Raw genomic sequence first — 24315 nt, 5'->3', positions numbered from 1 at the left:
CAGCTTTGAGGCTCAGCTGAAGATTAAACCTATCCTATTGCTGACATTGCTGTCATAAACTCTTTCACTCCTTATTAATGAATGAACTTATTAATTTATCTGAATTTCTAAATTAATCAAGGCTCGTTTTAATTTCAGTAAAACAAAGGTAAAAAGATCATGAAGGAATCCTCCTAATATTTATATGTGATTTCTTACAAGTTACATTAGAAAAGGTAGGCTAGTTGAAGCAAACAAGTTATTTAAGAAAAGTGCTAATATGTATTTCTGGCGTTGCAAAGAATACAGTGAGGCAGAGAAAGAACAATCATTTGGACCATCCAGTTCATCCCTCCTTCAGCAGAGGATTTCTCTTGGCATATACTTGTAGTGCTTTGTCCAGATGCTTGTAATTGTTCCAGGTGGCAGAGCTTGCATCACGTTCCTGGGGGATTTCAGCTGAACAGATCTTGCTGTCCAGGAGCTCTTTCTGATGTTCAGCCTCAGTCTCCTCAATCTCAGTTCTTAACTTCATCCCCATACGCTTTGCTTTGAGGTACAGATCAGGTCCTGCCAAAACATAGAGAGTGATGCACACGGGTTGCCGCATAGCCCAGCTCCATCCCTGTCCCACTGTGGGATGAGATTAGAGAGAGACGGAGGATGTACAGAAGCAGATTCAGAGCCTCGGGACAGTAGCAAGAGTTATTTGAACAAAATCCTTTTTCCTGACAGTCCCTGCAGCCCTCTTATTTGGGGCGATGAGAAAGGCTGTTAGGGCTGTATGATGATTGCACTCACTGCGTACATGCAATACACGGACACGCTCACTCTGCATTTGCATCTCTTTTTCTGCAGCTGGGCTTAGTGATTGCTTGAGCGCAGAGATATGCTTGGGCGTGCAGGAGATGAACACCACTAGGTCAGCCAAGACACAGCAGGTTTCATAGATGTGAGTGTAATGAGTAGATCTTCCCTTTTATACTCTGTGTTCTCTTCTTTCAATCTGGGCTTGCTCTGGTGACCAGAAGTTGCAAAATAAGCACTGTGGAGTGCTTTTCAAACTTGCAGTTTGCCATTTCCAGCTCAAGCTCTGGAACAAGTGGAAGTTTCTAACTTCTGTCGTCACTCAGTAGGAAATAGTCTTTTGGAAAAAATCCACTTGGGTATCAACTTGTGTTATTGCAGAGACCCCAGTGCAGTCAAAGGTTTCATTGATTCATTAATGTGGCTTAATTCCTTCTGATCTCCCACTGGTTATTTATTTATTTATTTGATCTTTAGGATGGACTGAATTGCTTTTCATCGCATTTGGCAAAGCTGTGGCAATTTTTGTTCATGGGAGCTTTTTCCTCCTTCACTGCAGAACCAGGCTGTTGGAAGCACTCCTTGCACTGGGATTTTAGCATCTTTTCGTCACAAGATAACATCTTTGCACAGTAGAATAATGGGTTATTTGGTGTGCTTATTATATAGAGACATAGAAGTGCTCTTAATCTATAGGCCAAGGCATGACAGAGAGAAGTGATATACAGCCATGAGAAAAGAGGGGAGGAATTAGTTTACAAGATTCCTGAGTTTACAAGATTCCTAAAAGCTTTGTACCTTCATATTTGGCTGAGCTAATGGCCTGCGTAGCTCTGGCCATTCTTTTCTGTATCCAGATGCAAGAATGCTTCAGATGCCCGGGAATGAATTAGCAGGACCTGGAAAATAAACATTCGAGTTCTATGGGCCTTAATTAGGCTCTTGATGCAGAAGATTTGCAAAAACTGTCTGATGTTTAGGTCAGTTATAGACAATATGTTTTTGGTTCAGGTCATTTCTTAATGAGACATGATAGATCTGATATCTTCAGAGGCGTGAAGCTTCTTCAGGTCTACTGAGTTTCACTGGGATTTTTTGATATTCAGCATTTCTGAAAAACAGGCCCATTATATTTGTGTTATGGGTTTTCTAAGGTGCTGTAAAACATTTTGTGAAGGGTCTTTTTTAAAGGCACTGTGTCAAAGGTGCCTGTGAAACCAGTGACCCCAGAAAATGCAAGCCAGACAGTGAGGTTCAGAGACAGGAATGAAAACCTCCCACCATCAGTTCACCTTCAGCTCCTGGAAATCCTTCTTCCCTGTCCATTGCTGCTTAGGCTCACTTTCCACTGGACTTCTGTGCATCCCTTCACAGTGTGCTGGAAGGCTGGATTAATTCCCCACACTTGCAAACTCCTGTACTGAAGGCAAAGAATTTTCCTTTTAGCCAGCGTTCTTTCCTATGGGAAATGGCAACGTTCCTCTTGACCACACACATTGCATGAGCCTGTGAATTCAGCATTAGAATAAATAATTCTAGCAGTCCTCGTGTCTTACGTGGAGAAGTAGCAATGAGGGCAGAGGTGACAAATCATTGAGAACTTAGAAAAACCACTGAGAATTTGCTTTATTGGAACTCTTCTAGTCTGGCTAGCAAAAATGATCTGCAGGAGTGGTCTGACTCTAGAGTGATCTCTGGAGCTCAATATGATGCATCCAGAGGAATCAAGACGAACCATTTCAATTAAAGATTTTAAAAATTAAGTTTGTGTTTTAATGAGGGTGTTAAAAATAATCTTCAGCACCAGACAGAGTTTCTTAATAAGTTGCCTTACTGTTCATTCCTACCTGAGGGAATGCCCAGCAAAATTGGCAAGACTTTGCAATGCTAAAGCAAACTGAAAATATGTACTTGCTTGTCAAGCTCTGCATAAATCCTATTTACACAGAAGTGAATCTGAGCCCTTTGGTAAGACTTGGTTTCTTCCTCAGTTATATCTTAGTTTGGTAGACTAAAAAATTGTATTTTATGTGTAGTCTTTTTCACAGGTGACAGTAATGCTTTTTTTTTTTTTTTTGCAAAGCAACATCTGTTCTGTAATTATGTTCTTGGTGGGGTCATGTTCTTATAGGAACTCTAGCACAGCAGGCACCAATTCTATTTAGGGATTTTGAGTGCTTCTAAATACATGTATTTAATGATTATGATAATACATCACAGGTTTGTGCTTCCACATCCCCATATCTAAGCAAAGTTTTTCTTCTGTTCTTCAGAGAGTGAACCACCTTCCTCTTTGGTTTCTGGGATCATTGACTACAACATGCCTCTCACCTCTACTTATCTGAAGCAAATGAAGCTGCGGGTAATGAATTCACAGGAACAGGTGAGTTGCTGTCCTGGCACAGAGCAGTGCAAGGTGCAAAGCAGGTTTCTGCCCGGGCTGAAGGGTGAAGGGAGTGACTGATGTTTGGCACGTCTGATTTTCAGAGGATGATTTTGGAAATGTTCAGTTTGTACAGGCCAGTCAGGCTTTACACAAGTACAGTCGGTGTTGCTGTGCGGAAGTTAGGAGGGCAGAGTGCCTCTGACGCTCTGGGGCTGCTTCAGAATCAGGTCGATGGAGAGGAGCAGAGATGTGGTTGATGCGGTTATTGCTTATAACTGTCTGCATGCTCTTTAAACATATGGTTCTTTTAAGAAATTGTTTTAAAAATGAAGAAGGTGTACAGGAATTTGTTTCTTTGCTTCCTCCTGATTGCCTGGGAGCTCTAGCAGGTAGGGTCTGAAACCTAGGCATGGCTTCAGTTGCTCAGGTGTTCTCTTAAACTGATCGGCAACTTGACGAAGTTCGACTGTAGCCCCTCTCCGTTCTTGTGTCACGATGGGAGAAGGCTCCGTCGTTTGGTGACAGTATTAGGCCACTGGATTTTAATTTGGGAATGGAGGGGGCAGACTGCCACATGATTATACCCAGGCTATGGGATTTTCTGAAGTTCTGCAGCTGCAGAATTAGCTATGGGAACCTCTGTGCACCATGGAAACAGACTATAAAAAGAAAAGTATGTTTTGCTTGCTCCCCACAAATCATCACTGAAGCCCAGTGTTGGATTTTCTTTCCAGCACACTGAAATATGAATCTGATGTCACACATTACTGCTAGTTGCAAAAATAAGAGAAGCTATGTGTGCGTTATGTAGAGGCGGGAAACACTGTTGATAGATTGAACTGTGAAGTTGCGTCCAATGGATATATTTTTTAATCTAGTGGCAACCTGAAGGGACATTGGTTAGAGAATCCAGTACTGGGGTGTAAAATGCCAGGTCTGGGTTTGCTGTCACAAGCTGAAGAGATAGATACAGAACAATCAATCATTTTAGTAGTAAAACCTTCTTGCCTGAGGACGAAATGACAACTGAAAGTAAATACTTTTGTATTTTGGACTTCTTTTCTTTTGTATATGTTGGATGCTTGAGTGTTTAAGGCTTTGTGTACAATAGGTTATACTATGGGTTTTAAGATGTGAAAAACTGTGATTTGAAAAGTTTTACATTCAGATCTGAGTTCTGATGTAGAACTATGGACAGCTCCATGGAGACAAATCCACTTTTCTCAGATACTGCCTCTGAAAATGAACAGCTTGGTTGGGGAATAGATGGCCCGGTGCTGGATACATGGAATAAATGGATACAGTGCTTCCTGGTATCTGATTGCTGCTTCAAAGCCCCTTTTACTTAGATATGATCAAAAGCTAACATTTTCTGACTGCCTTTGGTTTATGTGAAGTGTTTGCTGGGTCTCGGTGCAACTCCTAGCAGAGAAGTGTTGAGATTACAAAACTTACCACTATATGTACCATTAACTATCAACCTTTTCTTCCCTGAGGTTAAGGATTTAGTGGGCCATGAAGGCTAACCTTCCTTCTCAGTATTTGAGGAGGTTCTTCCAAGTTAAGTTGAGGCATACATAAAAGGCAACGGGAGAGGTTTTCTATTTACCATTTATGCCTTTTCTACTGATAGGTCAGTTCCTCTTGGCTCCAAAGCTCAGTTCAAGAGAAGTGTATAATGAAGCTTAATTAAACTCCTGTATCCAAATTACAGGTAGAAAACTAGACTTGCAGTTTGATCTTATTTTTATAATGAAAAATACCCTGAAAGCTAGAAGGCTTAAGTACAGAATGTGAGTTTTGAAGCTGGAGGTTTAGGGATGCTTGTTTTGAGAAGTTTGCTTTGGTAATTTAGAGACTTGAGAAGTGTGTAGCCTGAATTTTGCTTTAGGAGTTTGCACTGGATCTATCGCTAGCTAGAGAGATATAATGTATGGCTAACAAGAATGCTCTTGCAGCTAGCTAGGACTGCAAATGAAGCATATGTCATACGAGAATACGAAAGGGGACCAGCTGAGACAACCAGCAGTTGTTGGTTTAGATCATAAATCAAACTGCTTGATTTTGTTTCCCTGCCTCTAAAGTTTTCCTTTTGCTAATCTCTCTTTGGTATGTTGCAATGCAGCTTTCTAAGCTTTTCAGGCTGTAGCAGCCAAGGGAAAAAACTGTTTGGCAGAAGTAAAATTTGCCCTTCAATGTATTACTGAAACTCCAGTGAGATTCCTGGGAGCAGAATAACAGAAGATCAGTTCTACTGTTCAGGCTTCTGAAGCATGAAAGCTCCCTGTCAGAGCTGGCGGTAATGACAGTCTTAAGAGGATACAGGTGGTTCGAACCCTTGGAGAGCAGTCAGCGCGACTTAGGTGCCATCCGTTCTGAGAGCCAAGGACATTCCCTGCCTTCCGTCGGGGAGACAGCTACCAGGCTCCTAAAGCAGCTGCGTCTGTACCCGAAGCTGTTAACACTGTAGTCTAGGTGAAGGAAAAGAGGAATGTAGACAGGAATTGTCGGTTCAGCGTAGCTCAAAACATCTTCTGTTTCCTATTGTGCATAATAATACCAATAACAAGCTTCAATTTCCTCCGCCAAGCATTTCCCTGCTATTTTTTCCTTTCCTTATATCCCACACTGGAAACATCACGATACCATTCTTTTTTTTCTTGGAGGATTCTGGCAGTCTTTGGAGACCATCGACTGTGAAGCACAGGCTGCTGTTCTCCCTCTTCCCAGCAAGGGAGCGAGGATGCATAGCTCTAGGGTTAGGGTGTTGCAGCTGTGGTTTCAGGTGTTTAAAAACTGCAAAAGTCCTCCAAAGATAGAAATAATTCAGATCTTTGCTACTAATGGAAAAACAAGAAGAAAATACATCCATCTTTTTGATGTTTTTTATACTACACAAATATACATTGCATGTTTTTTATACGTCACAATTAAAAAAAGATCCTGGTTCCTTTCTAGTTCAGCTTTACCACTGTGCACCTTACCGCCTTGCACTACAGCAACATTTGATGATGTTAATAGAAATAACTTAAGCAAGTGACTTGTGTTCTATTTGGCTTTTGCCAAAAGCAATTATTTGTATACAGCAGCACCAGGAAGAACTTGCATCACTCGGAGTAACAATGAATGAATTTATGCCAAAGTGGCCTTTTAACTTCATTATCCAGGAAAAAAATGTGCATGTAACTATAATTTATTAGTGCTGTTAAGCACATCAGCACTGGGGCAACAGTGTCTCCAAAAGGAAGCATAGGCAGAAAAACCTTAGAGAAAGCATTTTATCTGCGCTTAGGGACAAAAAGACAGTAAAGTGAGGAGCTTTTTACATGGTTCTTCATAAAATGAAGTCTTCCTGCAGAACTTAGAGAGCTCAGAAAGCAAATCACCATATTATATGAAAGTATTCAGAGGACAAGAGAATCAAATTATTTTCTCACATCAGTGAAGATCAATGTATTTCTTGAAGTCTGTACATTTATTCTGGCATGACTAAAAATGACTATGACCCATGCCACTTAAATTGGGTTCACTAGAACATGCAGAGGCTTCCAGGGTATGAGTTTTCTTTCATTCCAATTTTATACCAATTCTCGTATGTGTGAGAAAAATCAGGCCCCTTACCCTTCCCACACAGTGCAGAATTAGCCATATTTCAGGGTATCTACTGAGGCATTAAAGTATCCTCTGAACTTCTGACCTCTTTAATCTAGCAGCAAAAAAGAATGAAAAGAAGATATTTGATGTTTATCTGTAATGATCCTTCCACCTCATTTTCAAATGATAAATATTAGCATTTTTAAATGATTGGGTATTCAGGTCTATTGCAGTCATTTTCCAGACAATCTTTTCTGTCTTATTCAAACTCATGCTTGGATTTATTTTTCATGCCATGCTGTTCAGCATGATTTCCACTGAGGCCTCGTGTACAGTGGCTGGTAGAATATGAAGATTTTAGAAGAACAAATCCCCGCGCTGAAATGCCAGACTCACTCTCTGCTCGGGAGATGTTGCTGCTACCTTGGCACACGTAGTCTAGGGCTGAGTTACCAGGTCTAAATGATATAGAAACATTTTCAAAGGTTGCTTCAACGACTGATGACAGAAGGTCACATAATCAGTGAATGGCAGGAGTTGCCGCTGGATGTGAAATAATATGAGCTTTTTCCTTGTTGCTATGGATTTGCCACACTGACTTATAAATGGTGGCGGGGGCCGGGACCTTGTCCTGCACTCGTCGCACACGCCACGCTTCCATTCATTTCCCTTAAAACCGGAGTGTGTGAAAGTGCTCGGATGTGAGGCAGTTTTCAAAACGGGAACGTGGTTTCAAGAAATATTGCATGCAAAAGGAAGGTGTAATCTGGGAGAGGGGGCATCAGATGCCGTCGATGTCATATGGGCAGTTGATGGCGTCTAACACCGCTTAGGATCAAGCCTCGGCTGCAGGCGTGGGGCGCTCGGAGGTCCCTGCGGCCGAGGAGGCTGGCTTGCGAGATTAAGTCCTCTCCCTTCGACTCCGCTTTCTCCCTGCTCCACCTGTGCTTGCTCACGGAGGTGCCTCAGTGCCACCAGGGCTCTAGTGCCACCGGGACGGCTAAAATACCCCCCCAGCCCTCCTGCGTGCTTCCTTTCTGCTTAGGATCCGTCTCCTTTCTCGTTCCGGCTGTGCGGACAGGCCCGAGGGAAGCGAACGGCCGGAGCGGAGGGATCCCGGCCGCCGGGCTCTGCGGGCCCCTTGCCCAGGCTTCAGAGCAGCCCTGGAACCGGTGCGTAGTGAAGAACGAGTTATTATGCGCGATAAAACCACGGGAAGGGCGCCCAGCCTCCGTCACTGGGCTCATGGCTCTCGGCAGGCATTTCATCCCCTTGCTGCCGTTAGCACCGCATTTACTCAATCATTAAAAAGTGTTATTTTAGAAGTATTATTTTTTAACATTATTCTAAGTTAAATGCTGATAAATAGTGTGATGAGAAGAAAGGCTGAGTTACACTGCAAGAGAGATGCGAGTTACATATTGTTAAAAGGTACCGATCTAAACCCCAAAAACTTGAGAGGGAGCCATTTAAGTTCCAAAAGCAAGGAAATTAGGGGGGAAAAGTATATTTTACCCTAAATAAGCCTTCTTCTAGCCTCTCTTAATACCTGCCAGCGGATACATTCTTTAACCAAAGTAATAAAAGCTTTGAATTAAAAACAAGGCATCCTTTTCACGGCCCCAACGTGTGTAGACACTTTTTATTTTAGAATGTAACAGCTAGAGTCAGATTAATTAAAGTCAGTAATCGTCTACAAATAGCGATGCCTTGAAATATCTAAATTTGCTTTAGAAATATCAATTAAATTAGTGAAAACTTATAGGTTATTCAGTTCTGAGACTCAGATATGGATATTGCATTGAAGCCTGGTAAAAATATCCAATTAATAATATTTGGAAATAAGATGATTCTAAATGTGAAAAGTTTGCTAATTTTATGAATTGCTCCCCCCACCCACTCACTGTTAATTATCCCGTGGTGCGGGTACCGGCAGCTGCTGGCACTAACCGCTCTGGCGTCTCGGGGAGGCCGCCTAAGAGTGCGGTTCAGGTTTGTGTTCATACAGATTAAAGCACATTCCCCGTCCGAGAGCAACGAATCGGCTCCGCTTGGAGAAGTGCAGGTCCTGTCAGCGAGAAGTGGGTGCCTGGGTTTTCATGGGATTTCATTCCCTCGCCTCGTGGTTCGCTTATATATCATATTCTGAGAACTAATTTGTTTGTCCTAACACAGCAAGCATATGTTTGACTTTCATCCTAGGCTGTATAATGACAGGACTTTAGCTAACGCTACCAACAGGATCCTTTGAACATTTTTCACTGATCTTTGATTTGGAGCCTGGATGGGCTCTAACGTTACGGCCGATCCGTGTTCTCTCCTTGGTGTGCACACATCTGTCAGCTCACCCGTACTGCCACATCTCCACCCTTTCCAGCATTTTAGGGGGGCAGCAGTTCGGGAGACCCACGCTGGAGGTTTCATGCAGTGGAACACTGTTAGAGTTTCTAAAAATCACAGCAATACCTTTCCAATACAAAGGTTTTATGCCGAGCACGAGGTAGGGCTATTTCAGGTTTTGTCACAATGGGTAAAGAAGAATTAATTATAGGACTGGGGACTGGCTAGGGACCAGTGATCTTGACCTGATTACGTTCAATATGGGTAAACAGAGGATAATTCCAACCAGTAATGTATGTACACTTAGAGTTTCAAAAGCACTAGATATCTCAGATGTGGAAAAATTAGAAGAATTGTTGGGGTGGGAATTAAGACAGAGGGATGTGGATGAAAACAGGGTGTTCTTTAAGAGGAATCATGTTGGATTCCACCACCAAGAAAGTAAACGCTTTTGGCCAAAAGTTCATCTGCCATTGGCAAATTGAAGGCAGCAGTTAAAAATAGAAAGTCATGAATGGAAACAAGCAGAAAATTTAAGAGAACTAGAGAAGAAACCGCTCTGGCTAGAAATACTGAGGGCAAGATGAAAGTTCAGAGGAAGAACAAAGAAATCCCATCAATGGTATAAGCCATTACTAGTTCAGGTGACAGATTTGTTCATGGATGTGCGGAGAAGGCAGCAGCATGCAGTACGTGTTTCTGCGCTGTATTTGGAAGGAAGCAGGATGATGCGTTGGTATCACATGAGGATGAGAAGCTACTTCCTAGTCCATTAGTAGTTAAAGAGGGTGTTAAACATCTCCAGAAATAAACACCTCTAAATCAACAAGTCAGGATAACTTCCATTCACAAGCCCTTTCCTTGGCTTGGGAAGATCTTTGTTAGCTGGTGTTAATTTTTAATACATTTCGGAGCACTGGAAAAATTCCCTAAACGCACAGCTGTGCGCTGCGCAGTGGTATAAAAGGATTATCGCCATCGTTCCAGGTACAGACAGGGACAGTGGCAGGAGACGGGAGGTTGTTTTCAGCTCTGGTTGGTATTGGTAAGACCAAGACTGAGATGCTTCACCCAGGTCTAGCGTCTGTCGTTAAAAGGACTTTGAAAAGCTGCTGGGGGGCCGAGAGGGGCTGTGGGGATGCCCGAGGGCTGGGGAGTCGTTTTGCAGGGAGAAACCGGCAGAGTCGGCTCTGTACCGCAGAAGCGGTTGTACAGATAATTTGATTACAGAGGTTGTAACGTAGAGGTTGTTTGTACCTTGAAATCACTAAAGCAAATTTAATAATAACTGTCAAATAACAAACAAGGAAAATGGTCTGAAGGCCGAACTTAGCAAAATTCAAATTAGAAATAAGGAACACACTTTTAGCACAGGGAGAGCGAATATCCATGGAAACAAACTCCTAGGGAAGAGGCAGATTCTCCAACTTTTGTGCTTTGCAGTCCAAATGTCTTTACCGTTCTATAAGATTCTGTTTTGCTAAATACAAATTACTGAGTTCAGTATAGACGTAACTATTTGAAGTACAAAATTAATCCATGCAACAAAGGCTTGCTCAGATATCTGTATCAGTGAAGCCCTCTAGTGGAGACGCAGCTTTTATTGGCAAAAGTGGTTTTTTGCTGATAAATTTAAATTACGCCCCAAATGACAGACTTTGCTCAGGCAAAAGTACTGGTATAAGTTGCATGCGTGCAGTGGCAGGAGAAGGGGGGGGTCCAGCTGTCACCACGGCTTTCTTTACATTTGCTCCTTTTCTTCGCACTCTCGACTGACAAAGACAGTTCAGCAAAACTTTCATTCTTGGCCTTAATGGCTCGTGAGATGCAGCAGGTCAGATGATCAGACCATTTAGCCTAGTTTTAACTTCTCTGAATGGCTTGCTTTCAGCAAATGTCAGCTCATTTTTTGTTTTTATAATCAACTGTGAAGTTCACAGACATTAGAAACTGAGGCGCTTTTATTTCCAACTCTGTAGATCTTTCAGTATGTTTCCCAGTGTGGATGCATTAAGGTAAGCTTTGTAATTAATATCGTAGCATGTGCTCAATGCAAGGCGCAGCGCAAGCAAACGAATCTGAGAGCAGCCCTTGGGCTGGCTGGGACGAACGCTGCCCCTGCGGCTCATCCTCCAGACACGATGCGATGCCGAGGCCCTGACTCTTTGCGGTTACCGGGAGAACCATGTGCTATTTTATGTAAGAACGGAGGTGTTAAATCAAGTGCTATCGCCAAATTGCAGTTTATCCCTCTAAACTAGTCGTGTGTATTTAGTGGCTGTGCGCTGCTAGTCTGCTCTGACTTTCCCCACTGGCCGTTGTACATTGGTGCGGAGAGAAGCTGATCCCTTCCTCTCCCTTTGCTTCCTTGGGATGTTGTGCAGCTTAATTAAGGTATTGGTAAAGTGGTTGGGGGATCGTTAGACGTTTATCTCACTGCCAGTATAGTTTTGGTGATCCATGTCCATGGCGGGTTGGGCCAGATCGAGCAGAAACACGGACATCATAGACCTGCTGCATGATGTAGGGGCCGTGGGAGCAAGGACGGCGGCGGTGCCGGGGCTGTGGGGCGCTGGGTGCCCTGGGCCCACGCCGGGCAATCCGTGGAGCGCGGCACGGCGCCGGCGTGGCTGTCCAGGCCCCAGCGCAGCCGGCCCCGCAGAGCCCGCGGTGCTTGCTGCGCCCACCACGGCGCCGGCGCGTGGGTCCCCCCCGGCGATCGTTGTAACCGCTCGCACCGCGCCGCCTACGCCTGGTCTCCAGCGCACGGCACCTGGCCGTGCTGGCTGGCTGGGCGGGCTTGTTTGCTTTAGCCGGTTTCTGAGAATAGTGAATGAATATGGCCAGAAACCACTTTTTTTTTTTTTCTCTTTAATTCATAATTTTTTCCAAGTATTGCCCATATTTTGGGAGGAGGGATGCTGCCTATTCCCTGTAGGATAATAAGCATCGGAGGTAGCTTTTTCCAGTAGGACTGGAAATAAAGTTTTGATTTTGATCCCGTATAGTGAGGCTCCGAAACGTTTCCACAGGAATCACTCATCTGTAAAGGGCTGTGCTGCGGAATTAGGAAAACGCTTATTGTCTTTATTCTGTGATATACTATCCGTGGAATAGTCTCGTGGATCCAGTTAAATTTATCCCCTACGTGTGAAGCAGTTCACACCAGCAAGGTTCTCTACGTTGTCTCGCAAACTCGGTTACTGACAGGCTGCGTGTTGACTTTGATCAAGTCACACAAATGGCTCCGTCTTAATTGCCTTCTCCCTGTAAAAGGGGGATAATACCTTGGAGAGGATTCTGAGGTCTCGCTCACTAATAAAGCTCTTCAAGAGCTCGGATGGCAACTGCTTTGAGAGCACGAACTATTATTAATGATTTCCGTTATTACGGAAGATGAATCTGTGTGGTTCAGCTTTTTAACCTTGAATCGTGCACTTGCTTTTGTTTCTGCCACAGTTAAACCTGCCTAGGCTTGCACCTTGCTTGGTTGCACAGGCTCTTCACGTCAGCCCCAAATCGCGAGACTTGCGTGCACAAAATGAGCGTGTATCTCTGAGGAGCCGGCTTTGCTCCCAAAGCCCGCTTCTGACAAACACGGCGTGCCTTGAGATCGGCTAAAAATTGGCCTTAAATGGGTTTAGTAATAGTTATGTTTGAATTTACTCAGTTCTGATGGGGGTGCCCAAGAGAGAAGCTGCGGGAGTCGTTCTCCGTCTCTAACACAATGCAGATGTTCCCGCTGGTGCCGTGTGTTAACGCTCGGACAAGAAATGGTGGGAGACGGAGCTGCACTTGATCACATGGTCGGCTGTTAGCATCCCGTCCCTTCAAGCGCCCAATTCCCAGTACTCCAGAGGAAGGCAATTTCCACCCACGGACACAATTCCTTCCCTGCTTCTTTATTTGCTAGTGATTGGTGTGCCCCTGAAGCACGAAGCTGTATTTCCTTTTCATCTCTCGGTCTTGGCTCCTAGGAAAAAAACCCTTTTACTCACGCATGTGCCAGACGCTAACAATTGTTACTTGTATGGAAAGAGCGACCAAGATGAAGAGGGAATAGAGCCCTCAACCCACAGCAAATCTGGTCTCGAGTTAAGTTTCCCAAATCTTTTCTCTCCGTTATTTCCTGACCGTGCTCTGGATGCCGGATAAATTAAAATACAGTGTTGTCCAAAACCAAATATCCTCCTTATCCCTTGTGACTGTGGTTGTCCTTCAGCAACTTTCTTCTGCAGTGGCTGCCCCTTTTGCCCCATTTTCCTTGCTGGCCTCGCTCATAAAAGGTTTGCAATTTTAATGTTTATTATCCGGTAGGGCTTGATGGTCATGGAGGATCAAATACAGTAGGTCCCATTTGTTATTTAACCTACTTTTCAGAGGCACAAGAACATCAAGTGACTCGCACAAGGTCGCCCGTGAGTCAGTGGCTCCTCTGGAGTGATAGCCAGGATCCTTCCGCTGTCCAGCCCTGTGCTCTCGCCGCTAGATTGCTGTGCCTACATTAACCAACAGCATATCTAGTCGATTAAGCTTCTGTAAAGTGGCTTAAATGCAGTTTGGTCCTGCATTTGGCAGCAGCCCTCCTAGTTCTTGTAGAGCTTTGCCGTATGAAATTAGGCTAGATTAGGTCAGGGAATTGTTAGTACGCTCTCGGAAGTGTTATTATCTGATATGCAGATAGACTACGAAACGGATGGTCGGCTATAAAGTTAGGGCTGGGACCTCGGGCAAACTCTGAGGGCACCTGCTGGCAACCCACTCGGGCAAGCACGGCCCGCCGGGGAGCCCCAGCTTTTCTGCACAGGTTGGTTGTTTTATCCACGTGAAATTATTTGCAGGGATCGGAAGTAATGAACACATTGCAAGGGGAGACGGAGGGAAGCGACTTATAAATAATATATTTGATATGTATTATATATATTATATAATAACAGTAGTACTGGTTTATTATGTTTTTTGGTTTTTTAAATGTAATCCCGTAAGGCACTTACCCCCGCTCCTGACAACTTGATAAATTACTATTACCGATTCCATATCTAATTGCCAGTTATTTCCCCCTAGATAATTTGAATCCAAAAATACCCACTCGGAGGGAACTTCGCATGCAGCTTTCAAACGCTTCCCCAACCCTTTTCTGGAGGCAGCCCCGCTTCCGCCGTGAGCCCCACTTCTGCAGCCCCTGACCCCGGGCGCCGGCACGAACAATTCCCCTTCTGTCGGGCTCCTGACCCCACTTGTAGCTGCAGTGACCCCGCGTGGGGTCAGGACCTCCGGACCGCACGGGGAAGCGCTCCGACCAAACCGCCGCCGCTCCGCTGCTCTTCCGCCCTCGCGCCCGGGGTGGACGGCGTCTCTTCCACGCTAAAGTTTGCCTAGGCGAAATTTAGGTCAATCCATTTCCAAAGTGGATTAACCCAGCCCACACAAAGGCACTTAGCGCAAAATAAGAGCGCCCGCGCGGGGAGGCGGCACGGAGCAGCGCCCGGGCTCGCACCCCGGCTGCTCTGCCTGCCCGCCGAGCGCCGCGCAGAGGCGCGGGAGCCCCCGTCCCGCCGGGGCTGGCTCTCCTAAATGACTTCAAGCCGCTCCAGTCCGAAGCGGAAGGGAGCGCGAGGCGTAAACAGAGCTCAGCAACGGGAAGGGGTTAAAGCCTGCTCCGCTGAAGTCCACGAGAAGTCTCCTGTTCACCTTAAATGGTCACGATTTTATTTTAGCTCTAGGGAGGAGCAGGCGCGGTGGAGCTGGAGCGCAGGGCAGCCCCCCGGGGAAGCCGGCGCTGGGGACCTCGCGGGCCGCTGCCTCCTGGGGGGCTCGGAAGACCCCCCCGGGCTCTGGTTTGGCTCTTGGGTCTTCTGGCTCCACAGATGAGGCAGGAGAAGAAGGAAATTGTGCCTCTCCCCCTGCGATACCTGCCTTCACCTCGCCCCTCCTCGGTGAACCGCAGATCTTTCTGAATCCCCCCTCCCCCTTTCATGCTGTTCTCGGCAGCGGAACAGTTAATGCTGAAACAGAAAACATGATAATTGGACATCCGTGCTAACAAGCCATGAGCACGAACGTGGCCGTTCACATCCTTGGCGATGGCATGGGCCTGCCTCGGTCACGAAAGCGGCTGCATTTGGTTTATTTCGCAAAAATTTCCTTCGCAGCCATGAGCAGCGAGAGACAGGCGATGGCCCAGGGCGGAGGGGAAGCCAGGAGGCCAGAGCCCGATGCCGCAACCTCCGAGCAGCCAGGAGGTACCGGCAGGGGCATGGGGGCAGCCGCGCGCTGCCAGCCCGGAGCCCCGGGACCCCGCAGGGGCCGGGCACACGAGCAGCCTCTCCATCACGAGCTGCCCTTTAACCACAGCGCAGACCCTGCGCTCGAAGCGCTGTGCCGCCCGGAGCGGGCTCCGCTCCGGCTCCCGCCAGCGCCTGAGGAAGCATCGGAAACAAAAGGCTCCGGCAGAGCAGGCGGCCGCGGGGCCTGGGTGCTGTTGATCCCCCCCTGGGCGGCTGGCAGGGGTGGCAGCTCGGCCAGCGCCCCAGGGGCTCCACCACCGGCCCCCCCCCGCCTGTCCGGTCCCCAGCTCCCAGCCGCGGTGTGGACAAGACCCCGCTGAGCTGCGCGCGGGGCGTCGTGCAGAGCTGGCGGCGCGGGGACAGCGGGGCACGGCTGAGCCGAGCCGAGCCATGATGGGCCAGGTTGAGCCAGGCTGGGCCGAGCCAGGCTGAGCCGAGCCGGGCTGAGCTGAGCTGAGCCATGATGGGCTGGGTTGAGCCGGGTCGGGCTGAGTCGAGCCGGGCCGAGCTGAGCCGAGCCATGATGGGCCGGGCTGAGCCGGGCCGGGCTGAGCAGAGCTGGGCTGAGCCGAGCTGGGCTGAGTCGAGCCGAGCCGAGCCGAGCCGGGTCGAGTCGAGCCGGGCCGAGCCGGGCTGGGGCATGCCGAGCCGGGCCAAGGCGGGCCGGACCATGCCGAGCCATGCCGAGCCGGACCGTGCCGAGCCGAGCCGTGCCGAGGCGATCCGAGGCGAGGCGAGCCGTGGGATGCGGGCGTGCATTCTGCGCGCTCTCCAGCAGGCGCCCGGCCTGGACATTGTCTCTTCCTCCCGGAGGAAGCGCCCTCCCCGGCCCTCCACAATGTGCTGCTCTTCCAGGCGCGCCCGCCCGCGCCCCCCGCCGCGCCCGGCCCGCCGCGCCGCCCCCCGCCGCCCCGCTCCCCCTTCCCCCGCCGCCTCCGCCCCCTCCGCCCGCGGCCGGGCCCCGCCGCTCGCCCCCCTCCGCCTCCGCCGCCCCCCCGGGAGCCGGGAGTGACGCGCTCCGCAGCGCCGGCCCCTCTCCCCGGGCAGCAGCTGGTTGTCAGCCTCTCCGGAGCGCCGCCGGCCCCGGCCCCCTCCCTCCGCGCCTCCGTCCCTCCCCGCGCCGCCGGGCTGGCGCAGGCCGGCAGGCCCCGGGCCCCGCACCAGGTAGGCGCCCGGCCGCGGGGGGCGGCGGCGGCGGCGGCGGCGGGGGGCGGCGGCGGCCCGGGGGGGGGCGGCGGCCCGGGGGGGCGGCGGCGGCGGCGCTCGGCCGCTCCGCAACTCGGCGGCGGGGGAGCGGGCGCCGCTTGCCCGGGAAGTTGGCGGCGGCGGCGGCGGCGGCTCCCGGAGAAAGGTTAAGGTTAGCGCGTCCTTCGCCGCTCGGCAGCGCGGCTCCCCCTTCCCCGGAAGAGCACAAAAGCGCAGAAAGAAAGTGGGAGGAGGCAGCGCGGTGGGAGCGCTCCGGCCCCATTAATTCCCGGGCACCGGCCCCGCTCGCCGCCCCGCGCCGCGCCGCCATCGCCGCTCGCCCGCGCCCCGGGCGGGGGATTGCGCTGGAAATAGCTTTCTCCCTCGAGGTAAAGCCCTACTTACGTGTCAATCCCTGCCGCACGCCGAACCCCCCGTGTGCCAGCGCCGGAGCTATTTGCACACACGCTCAGACAGATTTGCATCGCGGATCTATTTATTTACAGGGGCCGGGGAGCGGGGAGCGGGGAGCGGGGAGCGCGGCGCCGGGACCGGGGCCGGGACCGGGACCGGGGCCGGGACCGGAGCCGGGGCAGCGCCGGGGCCGGGGCAGCGCCGCTTTGCAGGGTGCCCGGCGCCTCATTGTTGTGGTCACAGCCCATGTGGGCAGGGGCGTGGAAAGACACGCGCTCAACTCCGCTTGCAAACCGCGTCCCACCCGGATTTAAAAAAAAAAAAAAACAAAAAACAAACCACCACCACCAACAAAAAAACCAAAACAACAAAACACCCCGATCGCCAGGCGCCCCTGCGTCAAACCGCTGCGAAAACCACTGGCCGCTAAACCCCCAAGTGTTTCTGCACGAAGCCCGCAGATCCAAACTCCGAATTGATCAGGCAGAAACCCTCTTGAAACCCGTGTGTCGGCTAGATGACAGGCTGAGTGTATTTTACTGTGTTCATGGAAGACTGAAGTGCCCTTTCGTACTGAACAGTTTATTGGCAAGGAGGAATTAAGGCTTAATCGCGCCCTTGCATATAAAATCAAATGCTTGTTTGATTTTGACCGAGTTCTGTTTCTTTGAAGGCTGGCGGAAAGGCAGTTTCTCCAACAGATATTTTAAGGCTCCGGTGCAAGGCTGCCCGGCAGTGACTGTAGCTGCCTGGATGTTCAGATTTCCCTCACAGCACACTAAAACCCTGTGTTCAGCACCTCCCTGATGAACAGCAAGAGCACTGGAAGGGTTTGTCCAGCCCAGAGGACAGAAATCCTGGGAAGGGGCTGCCTGGATGCTGCTTCACTCACCTCAGGTCATGACAGTGCAATATCCTTGCACTTGGAAGCAACAAGAACAGCCCTCCCCGAAGGAAAGATCCCATAAAGGTAGGGGGGATAGTTATCCTCCCTCCTCTTCCGCTCTTGTGTTCACCTCTGAAATTAGCTCCTTTGCCCTTCGGGGGAACTAACAAATACCGTATCTTATTTTTGCCGAGTCCTGTAGAAAATAGCAGAAATGACAGTGAATAAGGATGTCCTGTGAGTAGCCTGGCACAGTGAGCGTTCGCGATGCTTTGCACGGGGTGTAAATCGCGCGCAGGAGTAGGCAGCGTGGTCACAGCTCGCCGGCGCTGCAGCGGCGCCTTTTCCGTTACGCCCGGGGTTTCTGGGCTCTTTGAAGCAATGACCACTGTAGTGTTTGTGGCTACAGTATCAATCTTTGACCCCGGGTGTTTTATCTTCCATTAGCAAGGCTTTCTGTGCGCTGAACTGGTTAAGTTAGGGTCAAATCTGGTTCAATACCTTCTTGGCATGCTCAGAGGGCCGGGTTTAAACGGTTGCTGACACGGAGATGAGGCTCCCTTGCTGATGGCTGCTCCCCCCGCGAGCGGGGCTGCTTCGCGGCGGAGGTGCTCGCCGCTGGGCCGGGGGGCCGGGGAGGGCCGGGGGGGTCGCCTCTCCCTGGCAGGGTGCTGCCGGCCCAGAGGTAACGCTGCCGTGGCGGCGGTGGCGGGGGCCGGCGGTCGGGCATGGCCTTTTGTTGATTCTGAAAACATCGCTGCTCCTGGCGAGCGGCTCGGTGGGGCTGCGTGCTGGAAAGGTGGCATGGGGCGTGCTGGTTTGGCTCGCGCCGCCTTGGTTTCTGCTCCGCGGAAAGAAATCCGATCGGGATAGCAGGCTGTGGTACAAAGGGACGCGTTTTAAAGCAAAAGGCCTCAAAAAGAGAAAGTAAACTGTGCTGAGAATTAGACCCCGGCATATTTAGTGTGAGGCAGAGTGTGTAAGCGGCTGGAGACGCTTGCAGACCAGTCCCTGAGAAACTGAGCCTGCTTGTAAAATAAGCAGGTTACCGATAGCCTTGCATACATTTACGAGATACGGTTGTAAGAGTAGCTTTCCACCCCTGCCCTGTTTCAGCCCGCAGCATGGGAGGCTCTTCTCCAAGAGGGGGAGAGAAGCGCTGGTGAGGAAACATTGTCTAGCGATTAAAGCTTTGCAGCCTGGAGGTCTTGATTCTGTTCCTGGATCTGTCACCAACTCGCTGTGTTCTTGGACCAGGCAGTGCAGCTGTCAGTACTCCCGTTCTTTCAGCTCCGTAACAGGGAGAATACTTTTCTAACTCGGAGGAAAGTTGTGAGGCTTAGCAGATGAGTGCGTACAAAGTGCTTGAAGATTCGTGAATGAAAAGTGGGACAGAGACGCAGAGTGTTAGCTCTGCACATGCGAGCGTCTGCCTTTGCCAGTTGGAAAATACTGGCTGAGAGTGTCTGCAAAGCAGCTGTGAATATTGGACTGTAGATAAGGAGAGGAGCAGGGATGTTGTTTTTCCAAACCCTGGGCTGTGCCTGGAGTCCTGCTCCGATATTTGGGTGTGGCCTGTGAATGCACCAGCAGGATCCGACTTCCCCTTTCAAAAGAGGAGCTGCACGCACATTGCGTGACCCTTGATCGCTCAATCCCTTGAACGTTAGGAACAAAGCGATGGGACTTTACTGCAGGGTGAGAAGATCTCTCCGGAGAGTTGGGAAAGGCAGGAAGGAGGAGGGCAGCAGCGACAATGCGGAGGTTAGGCGAGAGGCTCTGTGCTAGCCGGGGAGGGCAGGCGCTATCGCTTTCATCTGTGCCATGAGTGGCGTGGAAGTGGGGAAAAGGCGGCAAGTCCTGAGACAGGCGCTGGTAATGGACTGTGCTCTATTTTCTAATGAAAGTTTCATTTGAAGTTTGTTTACAGGAAAGAAGAAATTAGCAGAGAGAATTCTCCTGAGAACCCGGAGAGGAAAGAGAGTGAGCTGCCTGACTCGCAAGCCAAAAGCGGGTGGAAGGGTAGATTAGATTTACCGTATTGCTCCGAGTCGTGGCTGTTGCTACTGCTCTGAAACACTTCCGTGTCGGACTGGACAGGGGAGGCGGTCGGAGGCTCAGTGTTCAGCCAGGTTATCGGCATCCGGGGGGGAATTAGGAGCTGCCCACCCAGCCCGCTGTTTTGCTCTCCCTCTGCCGTCCTCGGCTTTGACACCAGAAAGCGCCCTGTGCTGTGACCAGCAGGCAGGAAAATCCTTCTTCCCGGGTAACCTGAAGCGAGAGCTCTTGCTGGAGTCAGGGCTGGGAGATCGGTGTTTGAGGGCAGCGCTCGGCCGGGCCGCGCATCCGTGGGCTCGTCCTGGCGTCAGGAGCCGAGGCCCCGCGGCAGCGGTGGGCAGCGCGAAGGAGGGCGCAGAGCTCGGGGCCTTGCAGGCTCCAGCAGCACCTTCTCGCGAGCAGATTCGCACTGGTGGTATTGGAGTCCCAGCCAGGGGCGGTTTAAGCTGCTAAACAACCGATGCTACCAGGATAACCGACAAGGAAGCTCCCATGAGTCTGGCCTTTCTCTTGGTTTAGGGAAGAGCACAAGGTGTGAAGAGCTCCCAGGGCAGAGTCACTTGGGCGCAGCTGTAGACGGCTGCCCGCAAGCCGTTTCACGCAAGGAGTTGTTAGGCTGCTGTTTCAGGGAGTTTGCACTGGTAGCTTTGGCTGGTTGCTGGCAGGACACTGTCACAAAAGAGTGCGCCCTACTGTCATTATTAGCTTTGCATTTCTTTATCATTAGCTTGGCGTATTATTGCACGTTACTCTTTATTATTAGCTTTGCGTTTCTTTGAGGTGGGCTACGCTGCTGGACCTGTGCATTGCCAGGAAACGTATCCTGTTAGCATTTTGGACAAGGGTGTTAGCACTGAAAAGCAGGCGGCCCTGGCTGAAAAGCACAGGGTGACAGTGTATTAATGGAGACGGGATCGCTTGACAAGGTTCCACATCAGTAGCACGCTCTTTCTCCCGATGGTTGTATCACAGACGTGTAAATGTGTGACAGCCTTACTTGACCCGAGTCATTTGTAGTGACTGGTTTCTTGTCTGATATCCAAAGCTTTTCCAATCATGGGCTGATAATATTGCGCCTAGAGAGAACTGTACGTGTTTATAAAGCATTTTACAAAGCACGTGCACATAAGACACTGATTTTTCCAAGGCATATGAATGTATGTCGCACGCGATGCCTCGTGGGTTGAGCTTTGGGGGCTGAGGCTGGGTGTCCTCCGCAGTTCGAACCCTGCAGAAGATATGCCTGCGCCAGGCATTTTCAGAAAACGTTGCGAGTCGCTCCCAGGTCTCTTCACGTTACTACCTGGCGAGTGACAGACCGTGGGCAGCAAGGACCTTGGCATTTGCATTTGTCTCTTAAGCTCCACCAGTAATCTTGAGTAAGCGTTGTGCAGAAGGCCAGATATTAGGGTGGCTGGCTCCCTGAAAACGCTTACAGTAACGACGCTATATGTAGTTTGCAACAGAGAGACCTTTGTAGCGCTGTTGCTGTAAGCGCGAGATGGAGTTTCTGGAGAGGCCGACGTACCGAGTGGGCAGCGCTCTGCGGCCTTGGCCGAGAAGAGGACCTGCTGCGTGCCGCCCGCTCTGCCCCAGCCCGGCGCCGGCGTGAGCAAGGTGCGACGGTGCCGGCGCTGCCCGCCGAGGGGCACGCTGCCGCCGAGCTGGGCGTACCTGGGCCGGCGGTGCTCGGGGGGGCTGTTGCCGCTGTCCCGAGCAGGGTTGCACAAGCTGTAAATTCCAGGAAACTCCCCGTGAGGCACATCTCGGCCGGGAGGGAAGGAGCAGGGTGGGGGAGGCGCCAGCCAGATCCCACGGTTCCTGCCCCGAGCGAGCAGATGTGTCTGCGGGGACGAGGAAAGGGGAGAGAAAGCACAAACCTGTTCTTGAAGCCATTTGTTTGTTCGCAATAAAAAAAAAGAAGAAGGGAGTCAGCCAGAGGTGGCGAGACGGGGCAGTTTTTATGAGGTACAGACGTACAGCGGAGGGGTTTCTTGCCAATTGCTTCTTACCAGAAAAGGGAGTGGGGATTGCATTTCAGCTAAGGACCGGTAGATTAAAAAAAAACAAAAACCAACCACCTGAGAGTTTACAAGCCCTTGCAAGGTTGCTTCAATCAAAGGGAAGCAGAGTTGAAAGCAGCTCTGGAAACATTTTAGCTGTTCCCCTCCGCCCTGCAGTGCTGGATGTGGTCACTGTCCGTTATTCTGGGAGGGAAGCCGGGCGGGAGGAAGGCAGAAGAAGGAATCATTAGTGGGAACGTGTTAATACGGGGACACGTATCTGCTTCCTTCGTAGCTGTGTGTTTGGGAAGTTCAGCTCTGGGAGGTCCCTCGGCCCCTCCTTTCATTCAGAACCTCAGTGCTGCCTTTATGATGATGATTTTGAAATCCTGTGGCTGACCTTTCCGGCTCTGGAAGCTATCCAAGGGCTGTGTCTCCAAGTACTGTAAAGGTTAGAGAGGAGGGAGAGGGAGAGAGAGGGAGAGAAAATGTCCTTTCAGCTGCAGGAGTGGGAGAGAGGAATGTAATCTATGCCACGGGGAAGTCGCCGGCGTTGCCGGGTAGGTTCTCCCTGCCGGAGATGGTGCGGTCCCTCCTCGCCGCTGCCTGAGCAGGGACACTGGGAGGAATTACCGTGGGAGGAAACCAGCCCGTGCTGCCGCAGCCCCTTCCCAAGGTGCCGTCGCTGGTTGTGATCAGGGCGCAGAGGCGATACCTGCCCCCGGCACCGGTGCAGGCTGTGACACCGCCAGCTCCGCTGGCCAGTGCCCTTGGGGGTCTCCTCTGCTAATGCAAGCCCCTTCCTTCAGGGACGGCCGGAGGATCGGTTCCTTGGTTACAGGGCTGTGCTACAGGTGCCTTTTCTGCAGCGTCAGGCAGCTAATAAGGCCGTAGGAAATCAGTGTTGCTACCCAGATTTACACCACCAGACGCTCCTGTTGTCCACTAGCAGCGTCGCTCCATTGGTACTTCCTGTTGCAGTAGATAATTTGATCTCAAAAAAGTCCGAGACATTTTACAGAGCCGTTTTAATAGAGTTGCACCCTGTCCTCACCTCCCACACGCTGCTTGCTTGCCAGAAACATGCTGGTGTGGATGGAGATTAAAGGGTAAACTCCAGGGCTCAGCCATCCGCTCCTACAGGATGCGAGCGCTTTCTAATTGTCCTCAATTACAGACAGTGCCATTGCTCAGGCACGTCTTCAGGCAGGAAGCAGAGCTCGGGAGTTCTCCGCTGGGGAAACGCTACCTATCCCAGAGCACTTTGGGAAGGGCTGTTTTTAAGTGTCCTGAAGTGCCAAGAGATGAACAAGTTTTCCTGGGGGTGCAGGAGCTGCTGACTTCCCCCCCCCCCCCGGAAGGACCACAGTCAGAAGCTATTAAAGCCAGAGAAATAAGGAAAGAAAATAGCCCTGGTGAGTTAACTCTTTCCTGCTTGTTTTTAGGATGAGACATCGGTGAGCAGCGAGGACTTTGATATGAATGACTCCACATGGATCTCAGCTGACCAGCACCTGAACTCCAGCCTGAGCCCCAGCCAGGACGAGAGCATGCGCAGCCCGCAGAACCTGCACAGCCAGGAGGACGGTGAGTGCCCCGGGCCGTCGGCGCGTGGGACGAGCGGGTAGGAAGAGACACGAGATGTTTTTGTGACTTATTAAACATTAACCAGCCCTTTCTGATCAGGTGTCCCACCTGTAGGATGGATTTCATATCAGCACAGGCTTATTAACAGTACTACTTCCCAGTCCTTCCCATTTAGCCTGTTGGCTCCTGCTCGGATAGGCCCTTTCCAACCTTTGTGCTGATGGTACTTGTGTGGGGACTCCACTCCCAGCACCTCCAGAGGGAATTTACCAAACACTACTGTAAGGTGTTAGGTTATGGTTTCCCTGTGTGAAGTCCTGATCGACCACCTCCGCCTTACCAGAGGAAGGGTAGCGACGCTTTGCAATACAGGTCACAGCTTCCCGTGGTTGGAAAGTTGCACCTTAGACAATATGCTTGATTCCCCATGGCAAAAACGTATAATCAGTGATAATTGAGAGTGATGAGACCACCAGAGGGTCAGGGAGGTGTCTCACTGCTTGGGGCAGGTAGTTAGAAGGGGTCAAAGGTGAGGCGCATGGGATGGGTGGGAAGAAGCGTTTGGTGAAAAGAGATGTTGTGTTAGTTCTGCGAAACATGCTAGTTTAAAAAAATGAGCAAGTAAATAAGTGGTAGAAGTATGAGTTCAGGTCAGAGTTCATCTCCGTGATGCTTGGAAGGATTTGGTAGTTAGACTGTTACTCGGCTTTTGCTCAAGAGGTTGAATCCCTCATTGTCTCCAGTACAGAGGCTGCTGGAAGAGCAGGAAGGGAGCGGAGGAGTCGAGGG

The 24315-nt window shown here is 50.3% G+C and overlaps 1 protein-coding gene across 1 annotated transcript in view; it reads left to right on the top strand.

The window, feature by feature from the left end:
• Positions 1-24315, top strand: part of NOL4L (nucleolar protein 4 like) — a 67266-nt gene that overhangs the window by 25152 nt on the left and 17799 nt on the right. Inside the window, exons 4-5 of the mRNA XM_067307819.1 lie at positions 3060-3169; positions 23385-23526. Of these exons, the coding sequence (XP_067163920.1) occupies positions 3060-3169; positions 23385-23526 (252 nt within the window). The remainder of the gene's footprint in view (positions 1-3059; positions 3170-23384; positions 23527-24315) is intronic.

Source organism: Apteryx mantelli, chromosome 18 (genome assembly GCF_036417845.1).
Source record: "Apteryx mantelli isolate bAptMan1 chromosome 18, bAptMan1.hap1, whole genome shotgun sequence".
Taxonomy (NCBI): Eukaryota; Metazoa; Chordata; class Aves; order Apterygiformes; family Apterygidae; genus Apteryx; species Apteryx mantelli.
This window is presented reverse-complemented; position numbering and strand designations above follow the sequence as displayed.